This window comes from Cavia porcellus, unplaced genomic scaffold (assembly GCF_034190915.1).
Source record: "Cavia porcellus strain 051 isolate PalLab524CR breed Dunkin Hartley unplaced genomic scaffold, mCavPor4.1 scaffold_17, whole genome shotgun sequence".
In the NCBI taxonomy this organism is placed as follows: Eukaryota; Metazoa; Chordata; class Mammalia; order Rodentia; family Caviidae; genus Cavia; species Cavia porcellus.
In genome coordinates this window covers 33,652,687-33,669,060 of record NW_026947500.1, presented here as the reverse complement: position 1 = coordinate 33,669,060, position 16,374 = coordinate 33,652,687, and the positions used below count along the sequence as shown (strand labels likewise).

General features: G+C 43.2%; 1 protein-coding gene and 1 long non-coding RNA gene across 6 annotated transcripts in view; one reads left to right on the top strand and one right to left on the bottom strand.

Moving 5' to 3' along the window:
- The window catches only part of Pamr1 (peptidase domain containing associated with muscle regeneration 1), a 178,031-nt gene that overhangs the window by 128,656 nt on the left and 33,001 nt on the right, over positions 1-16,374 (top strand). For all 5 annotated transcript variants that reach the window (XM_063227778.1, XM_063227777.1, XM_063227776.1 and 2 more), the window contains 2 exons: positions 13,956-14,070; positions 15,648-15,865. In XM_063227778.1, the coding sequence (XP_063083848.1) occupies positions 13,956-14,070; positions 15,648-15,865 (333 nt within the window). The remainder of the gene's footprint in view (positions 1-13,955; positions 14,071-15,647; positions 15,866-16,374) is intronic.
- Positions 496-4,878, bottom strand: LOC134470936 (uncharacterized). Its single transcript, XR_010040202.1, has 2 exons — positions 3,132-4,878; positions 496-653 (listed from the first exon to the last, which is right to left on the bottom strand). It is a non-coding gene; the product is annotated as an uncharacterized LOC134470936 (long non-coding RNA).

The following is a 16,374-nucleotide window of genomic DNA, read 5'->3' as shown; positions in this document are numbered from 1 at the left end:
GAAAGTGAAAGGGGAGGAAATATCTAAAACGGGAAGGTGGTAGCCATTGTTAATTTCTTACAATCTTATTTTGAAGCCTTGTATCATTTTCATTGTTATGCTTTGTTTGGTTTTATTGTGGTTTCTTGTTGATTTTATTATATTAGATAGCATGGGCAGCTATTTCAAAGATAACAAGATACATTACGGCAGCCACTGTTGATTTCTTATTATGTTGTTTGAAGCCCTGTATCACTTTCATTGTTTTGTTTTGATTGATTTTATTCTGTTTTGTTTTGCTTTATTTGATTTTACTATGTCTGATGGTATAGGTAGTACTCTGAAGATGACAAGGGGCATTGTGGTAGCCATTGTTGATCTCCTGTTATCTTATTTTGAAGTCCTGTATCACGTTCACTGCTTTGTTCAGATTGACTCTATTCTGTTTTATGATGTTTGGTTATATTTTCTTCATAATAAAAAATAATACTTTAGGAAAAACAGAGATACACAGCATTACATTTCACATTGACCTTTAATATATGTAACAATTACTGTTGATTTTTCTCTTGTTTTGGGGTCATGTACATGGTTACTCTTATCTGTACACATGGCTGAGGAAGAGGCACATGAGGAAGCTGGAGTGGCTGGCAGGGTTTCAATCATACAAGGCTCTGTGGGGAGGTAAATTAAGTAAAGAATTTAGGCATTACTAAGTTCTTACAGCGGGAAGCCAGGAAGTTGGGATTTAGTGCTCTGAAAACGTAAATAAGAGAACAAGTAATCACAGGAATCCACGTAGGGAAAGTCCTAGAGAATAGGGGTGACTGCTGAGTTCTGCTTTGGTGTTGGAAAAACAGGACAGCACTTCAGGTAGACAAAGCAGTGTGGTCAGAGTGGGAAAATGCAAGGTCTGTGCAGGGAAGCCTGAGGAGCAAGTGTGGCTAGATCTACAGGATGTGTTAGGGAGTGGTGAGAGGGGAGAGGAAGACCAGGCAAGACGGGCTGGGAAGAGCACAGCGTGCCAGGAGTGAGACCCATCTTGTACTTCACTCTGAGGATGACAGAGAGTACATATTGAATGGTTTGATCGGGGAAGTGACATCTGACAGATGATTGGGGCAGCATGTGGTGGGTCCATTGGAATGGAGTCAGGGCCATGTCCAGAGTAGTTAGGAGCACGATTCTAGCAGTTCAATGCATGGAGAAAGAAATGAGGGAAGTTTTTGCCTTTCAGGTTCCCAGTTTGAGCAAGTATGTAGACGCGGATGCTGTCAAGAAAGTAACAAAAGAAGGGAACTTTGGTGGGGGAAGCAAGAGTCTTGCACTTGAGAGATGAGGGAGTTAGAGCAAGCACAGGAGATCTTGTGGACATTTGGAAATTGGTTCCTGGAGCCCAGGAGAACTGCAGAGACTTAATATACACTTACGGGCACTAGTGAGTTCCCACAGGGAGACTCAGAAGCATGAGATGAGCAGAGAGCTAATGTCAGGAAAGCACAACAAACAAAATGAAAACAGAAAGAGACCAGGGAAGAGGTGCAAAAGAATAATCCGAGAGATGGGTGGAGAAGCTCTAAGAAGCTGTTTTAGAAGCTGAGGAAAGGTCAAGTGGACCAAGGATCAGCAAGAGATTTCTGTATTTGGTAGCAAAGTGACTGCTGATCTTAGCCATAGTATTTTCATACATATATGCAGAAGAAAGATGTGAAGGAGAGGAAATAGAGACAAAAGGTAGAGACAACTTCTAAATAAGCATTTACAATAATATAAATGAAAAAAATTTTAATAATAAATCAGGGGTGGGCAAAATGGGGTGATAGTTGATAGGAATAAATAGAATTGTGGAAAAATTTTTAAATTAGCTGAGTGTGGTGGCATACACCTGTAATCTCAGCACTCAGGAGGCTGAGGCAGGAGGATTGTTATGACTTAGAAGCCAACCTGGGCTACATAAGCAAGTTCATGGCCAGCCTGCATGTCACAGCAAGACCCTGGCTAAAATAAAAATTTTTTTAAAGATTAAGATTTAAATGGATTTGTGAGCTGGTATGAGCTGATAAGTATCAGAGGCTGAAGGGATGAGTGGAAATAATAAAGTTAAGAAAGAGTAAGACACAGAACAAGGGTGAGAGATTAAAGGAAAAAGAATTTCCTCCCCCTGTCCTAGGCTGGTAACGTATGTCCAATTGCTAGTTATCACGCGTTAGATGTACTAAGCACCTATGTGGCATGTCTTGTGTTATCTATACAACTGTCCTATGAAATTTGCACTGTCACCATATGGATGATGAAACTGAGGCTTGGAGGGGTGAAGTAATTTGCCCAAGGTCTCACACTGAGGAGTAAACCCCAGGGAAGCCGATGTCTGTGCAATGCCTGACCCCTGGTTCTTAATCTCGGTCCTGTGCCACCTCTTACTAGTGACTTCTCCTCTATTTTCTCTGGGAAATCAAAAGTGAAATCTTTGCCAAGAGCAGGGTGGAGTGCAGCTGGGGCTTAGCAGTACCCAAGGTTTGGGACATTTGTGTGAGATGCAACACGAGGCTCCTGTTAGGGACCCAGAGGCAGCTCCTATATGGTGACATAGTCCACTAGGACATCTGGGCATGGGTCACACCAACTGTTAGCTAAAATGTGGCTGAGATTAAGAAGGACATGAACCCAGAAAGAGGCTGATAGAGGGAGAATGGGACTGGAAGACTTCATGAGGTGAGAAATTAGGCTTTGTAGTAGTGGAGGATGTGAATGGAAGTGGTGTTGTGGCTCGAGAGTGGAGTTCCAAACTGAAGCTTTCACAAGTGGTATGGATGCTGTTTTTATGTGGTGTGGTTGAAAAATATGGTAAACACTTAAATTTTCAAAAGATGTATTACAGTAAAAGGCACATTGCATCTCCCTCGAAATATTCTCCCTCACTTTGAGCACACAGGTCCCATCATCCTTGCCACTTTCTGATGCAGCTCTGGGAGTCTTCTTTAGTTGCACAGTTGTGCCTGTCTCAGTGTCCTGAATGAATTCAAAGTACTTACCTTTGCCAGGGATTTAGCTCAGTGGCATAAGTGCCTGCCTGGCAAGTGTGAGGTCATGAGTTTGATCCCCGGTACCAAAACAAACAAAACAAAACAACCCCCCCCAAACAAAACACTTACCTTTTATGGAAAGTTTGATTTTGGGGAAGAGCCAGAAGTTGCAATATACTAGATGTGATGAATCAGGCAGATGAGGACCCACTGTGCTGCTTTCAGGAGCCTGTGTTTCTGTTGGAAGACTCTCAGCCACGGTGTTCATTGTTATTTTTGATCACCTTTTCTAAAAAGGCAAAAGAGGGTCTTTTAGAACAGCTTCAAGAAGTGGTAAGAATGATGGGATAAGTGAATTTGAAGAAATGAGAAATGTTTTAAGGGAGATTAGTGGTGATATTAGTCTTTCACTATAATGCACTAAAAAAGAAAGCATATAGTTTGATCATACCTGGTATGTGCTGGCCTGGGTTGAACTACAAACTGCAGGCCTAAGCAGAAAGGCAGAAGGAAGGTGTCCTCTTCTCAGTGTGAGTCCCAGAGCTCATGAGGCCATACCACAGCCAGGAGCATGCTTCAAGCCTCTGCTCATATCCCATTTACTCCCATAACCCTGGCCAAAAGAAGTCACGCACATGACTGGGCACAGGTGTGCTCGCTCCATCCTGATGGCGAGGGGCCCAGACATTTCCTAAAATACTCCGGACCCTCCATGGGAGCAAGTGGGATTTTTGCAGGGGACAAAGGGAGAGGAAAGACCTGATGTTTGCATGTAAGAGATCAGTAACTCTGATGGTAACTAGACAGGAGGTGGGTGCACAGAGAGGCAGCTCTACAGAATCTAGATGGCAGGGGTGGTGACGGTGTCCATGAGCAGAATCATGGTGTTCTCAGGGATAGCACGAGTAGCTCAGGGCAGCCAGTCATCACCAGAAGACAAGCCGAGTAGAGCTTTATTTATTAGTCTACCATTTCATTCAAAAATGATTTCATGAATGGACACAGCATGGGAAGTAGACAGACATGATCTCTGCCATCTGGGGCTTGCAATTTAGAGAGGAAGGGTTTAAGAAAAGCACAACTTGGATTGCAGTCATTGGCATGAAGAAAACAAAAAGAATAAAGGTCAGATTCTTATCTGATTCTGTTTCTGTACTGGCCGGGTTGTGTCTGTTCAATTCCACCATGCCTGTCCGGACAGCCTCACCCCACATAGGGTCTGTTATCCCAACCACAAGCGCGCATGGAGCATTTCCCGTGGGGCGCCGGGCTGGCCACCAGGTTACACAGCAAGCTGTCAAGGACAGAAGAGTCCATCGGTGGGAACAAGGGTTGGCTCTAAGAAGACACTAGCCTGATTGTGTGGGGTTCCTAGCGTCTCCAGCTCTCATCGGTACCACATTCATGTGAAGACAATTCATAGGAGGGAGTAATTTATGCCACTGTGGGTTGAACACCTGCCAGGTAGAAGCCACAGCGCTGCCTCTTGGGTTAAGGATTGCTGAACGCTCTGGGTGGCCCTGCCCAGGCTGGGGCACAGTGGAGGAGCCGCAAGGCAGTACAAGCATTTAGCCAGCAGATGGCGCCCAAGCAATCCTTTCAGATGGTCCTTTATCTGCAAGAGGAAGGAGGGCTTCTTGCCCAGTGCCCTCTGCAGGGATTTTGCGTTTTTGTTTCTGCTTTTGTTTTGCCCTACCATATGGGGGTTTAGACAGGAGGAGGAGTCACAGACAAGCGCCAGAAAGGATCAGAATGATTATCTTCCAGTGATAGTACACCGAGCACTGACAGACCCAATCGTCCCTTCCTTTGCTCACTGTCCTTGACAAAGTTTGTGACAGCGTTAGTCTACCTCGTGGGAGTCCTAAGACTTACTATGGCTTTGTTTGTTCTTAACCACTGTCTGATTCGTGTCTGCCCGAAGGGATTGTCTAGGCGAGAGCCCAGGGAGCATTCATTCACATTTTCTGGAAGATAGATTTAGAAATCTCAAAATATCCCCACTAAGAGCCAGTGGGGATATTTTATCTTTCTTTCCTGAACTTCTTAACTGAAAAAAAATTCAGATCTACAAAGCATTGAGAAGGCTACATACATTCATATACTTTATTTAGATTCACCTGATACTCTCATTTTTCCAATTTTTTCCCACTTTTCCATTTTTCTTTTTGCACTGTACACTCATGAATTTTCCCCTCACATTTTATCATGTTAATGTGACTTTTCCTTTTGATAATCAGATTGCATCAGATGCTCCACACATTTTTTTCAAGGAATTCTATGCTTTCTTGGGCCTCTCTCCCTAGTAGTTCAAGTTCACCTTTGTTTTCTATGCTTGAGTCTTGAAACCAGTCATTTCTCCATGATTCTGGGTTTCTGTGAGGGGAGCTGTGCTTAGGGACTGTGGTGTGGATGCTGCCTAGTAGAGGGTCTGATATCTGAAGTCAAAACCAAGACCTCCTTCAAAACTTCTTCACTTGGGAAGTTTGAGTTCTTCAATGAAACCACCTTGCTGAACTTTGGGGTGGCATTTATTTAACTTAGCTCTCATTCTGAATTGTTTATCCACCAAGAGAATGGAGTGAGAGGGCTCAGCACCAGAATACTACACTGGTGCCTGGGATCGTGGTGATCCTAACCTTTCAGTCCCTGAAGGATACTGAAGATCTAAGAAGTTTATAGGAAAGCATCCCAGATGACAGAGGATTTGTGGGGAGAGATTATGGGCTCTAACACCTTTATCTTCTTAGTCATATTTTGGATAGAGGCAGAGAAGGAAAGGACCTGGACATAAGCCATGCCCAAAATGTTTTTGTAGCTAGAATATCAGAGAGGATGATTTGTCAGGCTGATATCTGAACCTCAATCAGAAATGATTAAGAGAAAATGAGAAAACTTGAGAACAAAGGAAAGGAAACAAAGAGAGAGAGAGAGAGAGAGAGAGAGAGAGAGAGAGAGAGAGAGAGAAGGGAAAGACAGAAAGAGAGAGAGAGACACAGAAACAGAGACAGAGACAGAGACAGGATAGAGACAGACACCTGCAGTGGAGTCATTGAAAACTGGCTCCTTTTAATCCACTCCTTTGTGTACTGACATTTCCAGGAAAAGAACAATGCCCAATTGGATCCAGTCTGGGGCTGGTATTGTGTGGTTATTAGCAACTTTGACTTAGACCCAGTAAGATCTGGATTTGAATTTCTACTCTTCTGTGACTTTGAGCAAAGTTACTCAATCTTTGAAAATCTTGTTTTCTTATTTACAAAATGAAAATAATAACAGTAGCCCTTTGAGGGTTTCTTTTTTTGTTGTTGTTGAGTGTTAATGAACACTATCTGTAAATTCCTTAATGTGAGTTCTTGTAAATAGCATCTGCTTAATAAATGGTTAATGCTATTCTTATTTCCAAACCAGAGCCATGCAATGAGCTTTCTGTTGTGCTGCTTATTTGTTGTATATGTGTGAATGTGTGTGTTTTCAGCAAGAGAAAAAATTAATATAGGGCCAAAAAAGGACGATAGGACGGTAGAAGAGAATTCTCTAAGAGATAAAAGAATGAGGAGGTAGTCTTCCCAAGACAAGTATTGGATAGTAAACAATAGTTTATATTTTTCTGTCAGAGGAGCTTTTTGGAGTCTGGAAAATTAGTGTTTGGACTTGTACAGTGGATTCCATATATTTAAGAACTCATCAACCATACCTCAGTTTCTGGGAGTGTACAGAATACATGAAAGGGTTTCCGTCCTGCTCAAATAAGATATCACTAGATAACCCATTCCCAAAATCATAGTTTCCTTTTAAACCATCAAATATCTGTCAACATGGAGCCTAAAACTCAGAGAGGGAGACAGATCCCAGCCTCTCCCTGTGAGTCAGCACCATTTGTGGATGGGGGCTAGAGAGAACAAAGCCGCACCAGCAAGCAAGCCCAGTCAAGAAAGCAGCACTGTGCATGGGCCCCCGGGAGACTGGCAAACAGGAAGTACCAAACACACACACATGCACACGCACACGCACACGCACACACACACACTCACATATCCTGTCATAAGTGACCGGCTTATTTGGAGAAACACAGGCTGTGTGACAGCTATGGAGGTGAAATGCAATTGGATGCCTGTAGTGCTTGGTGTTTCACTAACAATGCAGGTCTAGGGCCAGTGGTCTGATCATAGGTTCAGAGGATAGTGGTACTCAGAGTGACACCTAGGGGGACCTTCTGAGTGTTACTGCATTGTTCATTCTCTATGGTCTTGTTTCGAAGTCCTATATTATTTCCATTGTTTTCTTGGGTTAGGCTTTACTCTCTTTTGTTTCGTTTGATTATGTTAAATCTAATGATAGGAGCAGCGATTTCTAAGATAGCAAGATATATTATGGCAGCAATTTTGGCTTTACCATTGGCTTGTTTTGAAGTCCTGTTTGCATTCATTGTTTTGTATTTAATGTTTCTATTTTATTCTATTCTATTTGATTTTCACTATATTCAAAGTTATCTGCAGCTATTTTGAAGACATCAAAAGGCACTATGGTAAGTATTGTTGATCTCATAACATTTTGAAGTTCTGTATCTTTTAGACTGGTTTGTTTTGACTGGTTTTATTTTGTTTTATCCTCATTTAAAAAATTAAACTAATGCCCAGAGAAGTAAGTACTTCCTAGGTGGACAAGTGATCCAGGACACTTCATCCCTTGGGTGAGCTACTGAGGTTGGTGGCAGGGTAAATGAAAGAGGGTGACTGCCACAGAAGGAGAATAAACCAACCAGACTGTTGGACAAAAATCTAGAGGAAACCCAAGGCAAACATAACCCTCCCCACCAAAGAGTCTCTTAATTCTGCTGAGCAAACAGAGGCTGGTGGAAAAGCACACCTTGCAATGGTATAGTCATGCAACTTTAAAAACTTATGGTATCAAATTTTCACAATCTTATAGGCTCACAGTGTTCTAGTCTTATAGTCATGGTAACACAGGAAATTGGAGGGAAAAAAATTTAAAAATCAAAAAGAGATTTGTTTATGTTCCTGGTGTTTGAATTTCTCGGCCCTTCTAGTGAGATTATACCCTTTCTCCTGTCATAAACCAGCCAACTCCTGATTGGATCAGTCTGATCAGTCCATCATCCTGCCTGTGTATAAGAGAAAAGCCTATTCCCAACCAAAAGAGATGGTATGTTTCCTATTGTGAAGAAACAAGAGAATATATAGTCTAGAGAACAATCAATCAAAAGAAATAGATGATACATGACTAAATATTCGAATTGTCAGTCAAGAAATTTAGAATAACTTTAAGATAATATATATTAAAAAAGAGAAAAGATGGTGTAATGGTTGATACATTGTGTCAATTTGAGAAGTTTACAAGCTCAGCTAAGTAACTCAGCAGTTCTATATCCTAGGATGTAAAGGATCTGCCCTAAGGTGCCTGTTTATGCTTGCAGATGGAGTAATGGTTGATTCATTGTGTCAGCTTGGGAAGTTTAGAAGTTTTACTGTCTCAGCAGAGTGCCAGGGTCCACACTTTCTAAACATCCTGAGCCTGTTCAAGAGGAGGATGTGGAGATAGCTTGGGTATACAGGACCCACCCTAGGATGGGTAGCTTGCATAAGGGAGAAAAAAAGGCTTGCTGTTTCCTGTGTTTATTCTTGCTAATTTTGCTGTCTTCTGCCACCTTGGACTGTTGCCCCTCAGCCATGCCACCCTGCCTTGGAGCTAGCTGATTACAGATTAAACCTCTACAAATTGTGAGCTAAATAAACTTTTCCTTCCCTAATTTCAAGTGTTGCCTATTTTGGCTCAGTAAGGAGAAAAAAGTAACTAACACCACAGTTACAAGAAATTTTAGGCAAAATTTCTAAATGTCAAAAACCAAATTAAAATTCTAGAACTAGAAAAGCATATCTGAAATAAAATAATCAATTGGAGGGGATTAAGAGCTTATTCTTCACAAAAGAAAGGATGAGAAAACTAAAGACATGGGTTCTAGGGGTTTAGCTCAGCAGCTTAAGTGACTGCCTGGCAAATGCCAGGTTGTGAGCTCAATCCTCGGTTAAAAAAAAAAGAAAAGAAAAGAAACTAAAGACAGGTTAACAAAAATCAGCCACACTGAAACACAGACAAGAGACGGAAAGTAGTCACTCCATGATCTTTCTGTTACTCCATATTTTAAGCTGGATTATTGGAGCTGTCTTCATGTGCACTTTTTGTGAGTATCCTGGCAATTTCAAGGAGCAAATATATTTTGTGGTAGTGTGATAGATACTATTTTTGCTGAACAATCATTCCTTCTGAATGGAAAGGTCATTTTATATGTTCACGACAGGGCTGTAGTTGGTATGTCCTATTGCCAGGTGGCTCTGAGGTGATATATGCATGACTGTTCCATCAGGTGGACAAACTGGCAGGAATGTGTTAAAATGGTTTGAGTGTGGTGGTGCATGTCTATACCCTCAGCCCTCTGGAAGACTGTGGAAGTAGGATTTTTTTGAGGAAGGAAAGGTTTATTTAGCTTACAGTTTGTAGAGGTTTCAGTCCATTATCAGCTGGCTCCAAGGCAGAGTGGTGAGGCAGAAGGGCAAACATTCCTGGCAGCAGAAGATATAAAAAGCAACAGGAAAGCAGGAGGGTTGTTAATTTCAGCTCAGCTTGAGCAACTTGACAACTTGGTGAGACCCTATTTAAAAAAAGATTTTCTGGGGTTGGAAGTTGTTTAATTTAAAAATGGCTTAATTAATGTAAGAGGTGTTTATTTGATACAACCACTATTCAGTTAAGAATTCATTGAACACTGGCTCCACACCTATAAAAGTGTGAACAAGATGTATAATGACCTTATTCTTACAGAACTGTGCCCAGAGAGGACCAAACACTTTCATGATTGTTTCATGATTGGCTTGAGGTTTAAGCCAAATCACAGGGCGAGTGGTGGATTTCTGACTCATGGGCCCGTAACTGTACCCAGTGAAGGTCTGAACCCATGGTCAAACCACCACTTAGTCTTGCTATGAACCAGATGTCATTCTAAGGGCCCTTACATGCTCACTGAACCCCCACTGCAATCCTCATCAGAGCCATTCAAGGGACAAGGGAGTAAAGTAACTCTCCTGCTGTCACATAGCTTATCAGTGGCAGGGCCGAGATGCAAATTAAGAAACCTCACCCCAGAGCTCACCTCTTACTCCTAGAGGTTGGAGCTTGAGGCCCTGTCTGTTCTCAGGGCCTGGGAGATCATGATGGGATGACTCAAGTTACATGGAAGGTGGAGGATTCTTTCCTGCTCCTGGCCAGGGCGTGGATCAATTCACGTCTTCTTATCCAGGTCTTGTCTCTGCCAGCACTGTCTGGGTGTCTGGGACTGGTGAGTTTAAGGTCCTGGTCTGTGATGAGATGTGGCTTCATGAGTCTGCAGCAGTGGGTCAGAGCCTTGACTGTCCTCTATGATTCTTGTGCCAAAATAGTCTCCAATCCAGATAACCCTTAAAAATAATAATATTTCTTGTCACTTATTGAGCATTTTTAAGACATTATGTCCTAAAACCAGGCACAATGCCAAGGGACTTTAAATATAATATTTCACTTAATCCTTAGGCAAGCAAATAAGAAAAAATATTCTCCTTTTCAAATGAGACTCAGAAAATAAAGTGAACTTCTCCGGGGTTCCAGTCCTAGTCTGGCTTCATAGACTGAGTTCTGCCTCCTGAGTTATCTTTAAAAGTCGAAAAGAAAATGCACATGGCTGTGTCTGCCTGAATGATTGTCATAGTCCTCTTTTTCTTTCTAAGAGGAAGGATTAAAGCAAAACAAAAAGGAACTACTTCTCAGAAGTGTGTTGTGTCTCTCTCCTGCCACCCTCTCCTCACGTCTAAAGCTAGAGATGACAAGATTTCTGTGTGAATTCTGGGGGTGTCTGCTTTTACTGGGAACCTTCCAGCTCTTTTATTAGTTTAGAAACTGATGCAGGTTTCCTTTTGACTCTGAAAAAAGAAATTGAGTCTCTCCAGCTATCCCTATTTCAACCTACAGCAACGTGCAAGGATGGCTCAGGATTTGAGGATGGTCTGGCTTTACTGACAGATCCGTCTACACACACACACACACACACACACACACACACACTCCTTCCCCCTGCAGCAAGACCTTGTTAGGGAATCTGAACATGTCTTCCGGGCCCTTTGCTGGCTCTGGTCTTTCAATTCAAGACCACCTGCTTGGTTGGCCAATGGCACTTCCTTGGCAGGGACGCTGGGATGTGTTCACTGTTCTGCCCTGGACAGAGAGGTGCAATTAGTCTGTCTCTGCACCCAAGCCGACCACTCGCCAGTAGAGTGGGAGGGGAGCTGAAGAGTTGCTTGATGTGAGGAGTGTGGGGGCCCCTCCCCCTCTTCCTTTTCACCTTAGACCCCTGCTTCCAAGCACATTTCCAAGATGGGATCTCTTTGTCTTTCGTTGGTTGGGAGTTGTTCTCCATCTTGGGGCCAATTCTGTCCTCCCTTCAGTGGGAGAAGGAATAGCATGATGAGGAGCTGAGACACTGGATGTGTTCTGGACCTGCAGGAACAAGCAATCCAGTATTTTCGCATGGCTGGGCCTGGTACTGGGTGGAGCTGGGGGCTCTGAGCCCTCTGTCAGCTGCATGAAACCCTGGAGCTGGCCTAAGTCCCACTGGACTTGCCAAGGACCAGGAATGAGGTTGGGCACCAGCTCCTTTTGCATTTGGGGAGGGGCCCAGGGAACTGGCTCTCTGATTCCAGCTTCCATATGGTGGAAGGAACCAGAAACAGGCTGGCAGCATTTGCTGCTGGTTCTCACTTGGGGTTTCCACCAGGAGGTTCGCTGGGGAGCTGGGACTTAACACCTTGGAGGCTGGGAAGCTGCCAGTCCCTGAGGGGTGGGGGCTGCACAGGAAGACTTCTTTTTTTTGTCTCTCACACCTAGCGTAGCATTTCCGTAGCCCTGCAGCAGATGGGCAGATGTGGGCGACGAAGACGAAGGTGTGAGGTGTGCTGGAAGAGGAATGTGCACTTCCAAGGAGGGGGATTTCATATATCTTTTTTGGGAGGGAAAAGAAAAATCCTGCTGCTTCATAATGGGTTGGAAGGAGGCTAGGGCAGGAAGTCCCTAAGACAGTTGAATGTACCAGCTGAGACCCAGCAATAGGACTAGACAGACCCAAGTTCAAAGCCCTGATCTGCCACCCAATAGCAGCAGCTAACATTTACTGATTCTGCTATGGGGTTTCCATGCCCAAGCAGACTGGAGCCTCACGATCTGAATAAAGCAAGGATCACTTCATTGACATCTGACTCAGATTTACTGGGTTCTGAGAGGAAAAGTAACTTGCTTAAGCCTGCACAGCTACTGAGGCTCAAAGTGGCTTTCAGACCACGGCAGTCAGACTCAGGAGCCTCCTGTTTTTAACTTTACAGTGACTGCAGTAATTTATGGGGTCCTTGGACTCTCTGACCATATGATCTTGTGGAAGTTATTTAATTTCTCCATCTTAGTGTTCTGGGTCCAGGATATGGGAAGATGAACAATGTTTGCCTAGGTCTTCCATGAGAAGTAAATGAAATAAGGTTTGTGAAGTGTTTAGCGAGTGCCTGGCCTCAAATGATATCATTCCAATAAATTGAATAATTGTCTGTGATTCGAGAGATATTTATGGAACACCAGCCAGGTTCCATTCTAGGTATACAAGCTAGAAGAGGTCCCAGGGTTACTATGGGAAATAAGGATTTTTAAATGTTTAAATATTTTCAGTTAGTGATGTGAATTACAAAGAAATTTAAGTGTCTGGATAGTGGCTATAGCACAGGAGAACCTATTTCAGCTAGATCATCCAGGAAGACCTCCTCGAGGAAGTTCTATTTGAGCCTAACTCCCAAAGAAAGGAGATGCAGAAGAACATGAGTCTTCTAGTTTAAGGGAAAGGCAAATTCAAAGCCTGGCATTGGTATCACAGGGGAGGCTGGCTTGGCTATGGCAGTGTGAGCAAGTGTCTGAGTGGCAGACAAGCTTAGGCCCAGAAGAGGTCTGGGTAGTCCGTGAGTGGAAAATACTATGTAATTTAAAGACTAGCAGTTTTTGGATCTTAAGGATGATGCCTGTGGAAGTAATCCAGGGAATCTGGAGAGCATGAGGGTGGAGGAGTTTAGGTCCCTACTTTGGTTTCAATGAGAAGCCTTCCTTCCATTTTTTTCAACTTTGGGGTGTGATTATTAGTGGTTTTATTAAGATCCTGAACAAAAAGACTGGGGAACAAGAAAAAAAAATTTTTTTTTGTCTTTTTCCTTTTTATCGGTACCGGGGATCAAACTCACGACCACCTGCTTGCCCGGCAGGCACTTATGCCGCTGAGCTAAATCCCCAGCCCTGTCAAGAAAAATTTTGAGAGCTTCCAGTCCAGCCCAATTTATTGGAAGCTATCTACCTCTTTTGAGGTCATGTATTAAAGGGCATCAGTCACTTAACTGGCTATAGAACAGATTAACACAAACGTTTTCTAAATGGATGGAGCAAGGGAAACATGGGCTGTGGACCCTTCTCTTCTGATGTGTCCTTTTAAGTGGAGCTGACACGGGGAATCTTGGAAATCTTGGAGAGACAGGACAATAGAGAGGCTTGGACTCTATACTTAGATGTGTTTAGATTTGATTCTCTACTCTAAAACCCAGTAACAAGTTTTTATTTAATTCTCTAATTCTGTTTTCCGAGGTGATAAAACTTGTGTGCTTGCCACATCGCTTCCCAAGCTGTGAGGAGGATTCAATGAATGAATTTATGCAAATTACCTAGCACATTTCTAAGTGCTTGAGGAATATTAATTTCCTCTCCCTCATATCTCTTCATTCTGTTCTCAGTGGTATGGAATGAGCTCAAAGATGCTGGGGAGGCCTTCTACCATCTCTTTTGTTTTGACCCAAATCTCCATGTCCCAACCTTTTCTTCCTTTCTCAGGATGTGGCCACGTTCTGCGAGCCCCAAAAGGTCAGATTTTGTTGGAGAGCTACCCCTTGAATGCTCACTGCGAATGGACCATTCATGCCAAACCCGGGTTTATCATCCAACTGAGGTGAGGGGTTAGGGCCATAGTTCAGGACTCTGAGGCCACCAGGAAACTGTAATGCAATGGAGGACAAAGGGGAAAAGCACTTTATTCTCACTCCAGTGTAGTGTTTTTCCTCTGCTAGACATAATGCTTCACATTTTCCTCTGTGTGGGAACAGAGTAGCTCTGACATCCCTCATCGCCCCCGATATCTCCTGCCCTCCCCTGCCTTCCCTTCTCCTCTCCTCTCCTCTCCTTCCCGCTCTTTTCTTCTCTTCTCTTTTTTTCTGTTCTTTTCTATTCTTCTCTTTTTTTCTCTTCTCTGAACAGTGTTAAGAGTGCAAGTGATTGAAATCCTTGATCCTGTAAGGTATAAACTTTCTGTAAGTATTTTCTGGGTAAATCAATGCCTCGGAGGTTTCCACATCCAGGCTGGCTTCCTGAATGTCCTCTAGAAGGGGCAACCTGGAATTCCAAATTGGAAGGTTCTAGCAAAACTGGCCTCTTTTTCATTACTGCTTACTGAAACTGCCTGTGAGCTAGTTTCCCCATATCCTGAGGTCTTTGGGTTGGTAAAAAGGCTCATCACTTGGGCTTTCCATCAGGAAGGCTAACTCAGGGACCAAAAAATAAGTTCCCTCAAAGTCTCTGAAGAACCTCTCCAAGATCATCCCAAATGTAAAATATTGCACTTAATTTTCCCAAGAAAGAACCCGAGAGACATGGAAATCTAAAATTCCCTTCCATCTATTTTTAACCTGAGTCTCTTGTTGAAATGCAACTCTAATGCTGGAAACCTATACACAATATCCTGAAAGCTCAGCAGTCCTCTATGATGCTCCACTTCTAGCACGCAACACATCCATTCTATGAAAAAAATACATATATGTATCACCTGCTGAATAATCTCAAAGCGTGCACCTCCCTCCACCCACAATGCTGCTTGTCTATTTCAAACCACTGCTGTTTCTCACTGGAATGTTATCCTAGTTCCTAACTGGCTTCACCACTGCTTCCACTTCTGTAGCTCTGCAGTCTCCTCTCCACTGAGTCTAAATCCAGTGATTACCTTGTCATGTGACCTCCAGTGGCTTTCTGTTGGGCTTGGACTATCATCTGAACTCTTGACCAAGCAGGATCTGCCTCTAGCTCTTCTCACGGGCATCTCTTCCTGCTACTCTGTCTTTCACTCACAACTCAAGCACCTTGGAGTTTCTTCCCATTCCTCAAACATGCTGCGTCATCACTGCCCAAGAGATTTTGAGCTTACAGAGCCCCCTGTCTGGAACTCTAAGCCACCATCTTCACAAGTCAGGCTCCATTGCATTATTTAAATCTCTGCTCACGTAGCAGGTCCTCAAGAGGTCTTCCTTGACTGCACTGTGCTGGAAACTTGTGCACTTCGTGCTTTTCCCTGGTTAATTTATGCATAGTGCTTAGTCCTCCTCTTTGGAATTACCTTGTTTTTGTGTTTCCTTTTTTATTTATTATCTGTCTTCCTCATCAGAGCTTATTTCCTTGAAGGCAGGTGCTTTGTCATTGTTGACCCTCAGGACCTCCCAGGGCCCACCTACCCCTTCTGTCACCTTGTTCCACCTGCAGGTTTGTCATGCTGAGCTTGGAGTTTGACTACATGTGCCAATATGACTACGTGGAGATCCGTGATGGAGACAACAGCGACAGCCCCGTTATCAAGCGTCTCTGTGGCAACGAGCGGCCAGCCCCTGTCCGGAGCACGGGCTCTGCACTCCATGTCCTCTTCCACTCTGATGGTTCCAAGAACTTTGATGGCTTCCATGCCATTTATGAGGAGATCACAGGTAAAGGCCATGGAGACAAATGTAGCCAAATGCATTATGAAAGTTTAAAAAAGTTATTCTAGTACCACACATTGCTATTAAACCTTCACAGAATTTTCTTGCTCACTTCCAAAGCACTTTTTCCATTGTTCCAAGAGTTTCTGGAAGTCCTCTTTCATGAACATCTTTTTTAGGTATTATTAAAAATGTGGTGTATGCTGCTGCTGCTATGCCATCCATTGGAAAGGCAGGGTTGTAAAAAACATTAAACCATGTCTTCATACACCTGTTCTCTGGATCCGGCACCATGTGACTGATGGCTCTTCCTCGAGACCAAATGAGGATACTCAGGTAGCTACAGTGCAAGTAAAGACACTCATGAAAAAGGACAGCCAGAGCTGCTTCAGAAAGTGGCCATCATCATGGGATAAATGGGCTCAAAGTAAGGGGAAACATTTTGAAGGGGATTAAGGACAATGTGTCTTTCACTGTAATAAATTTTAAAAATTTAAATATTTACCATTTTTTCA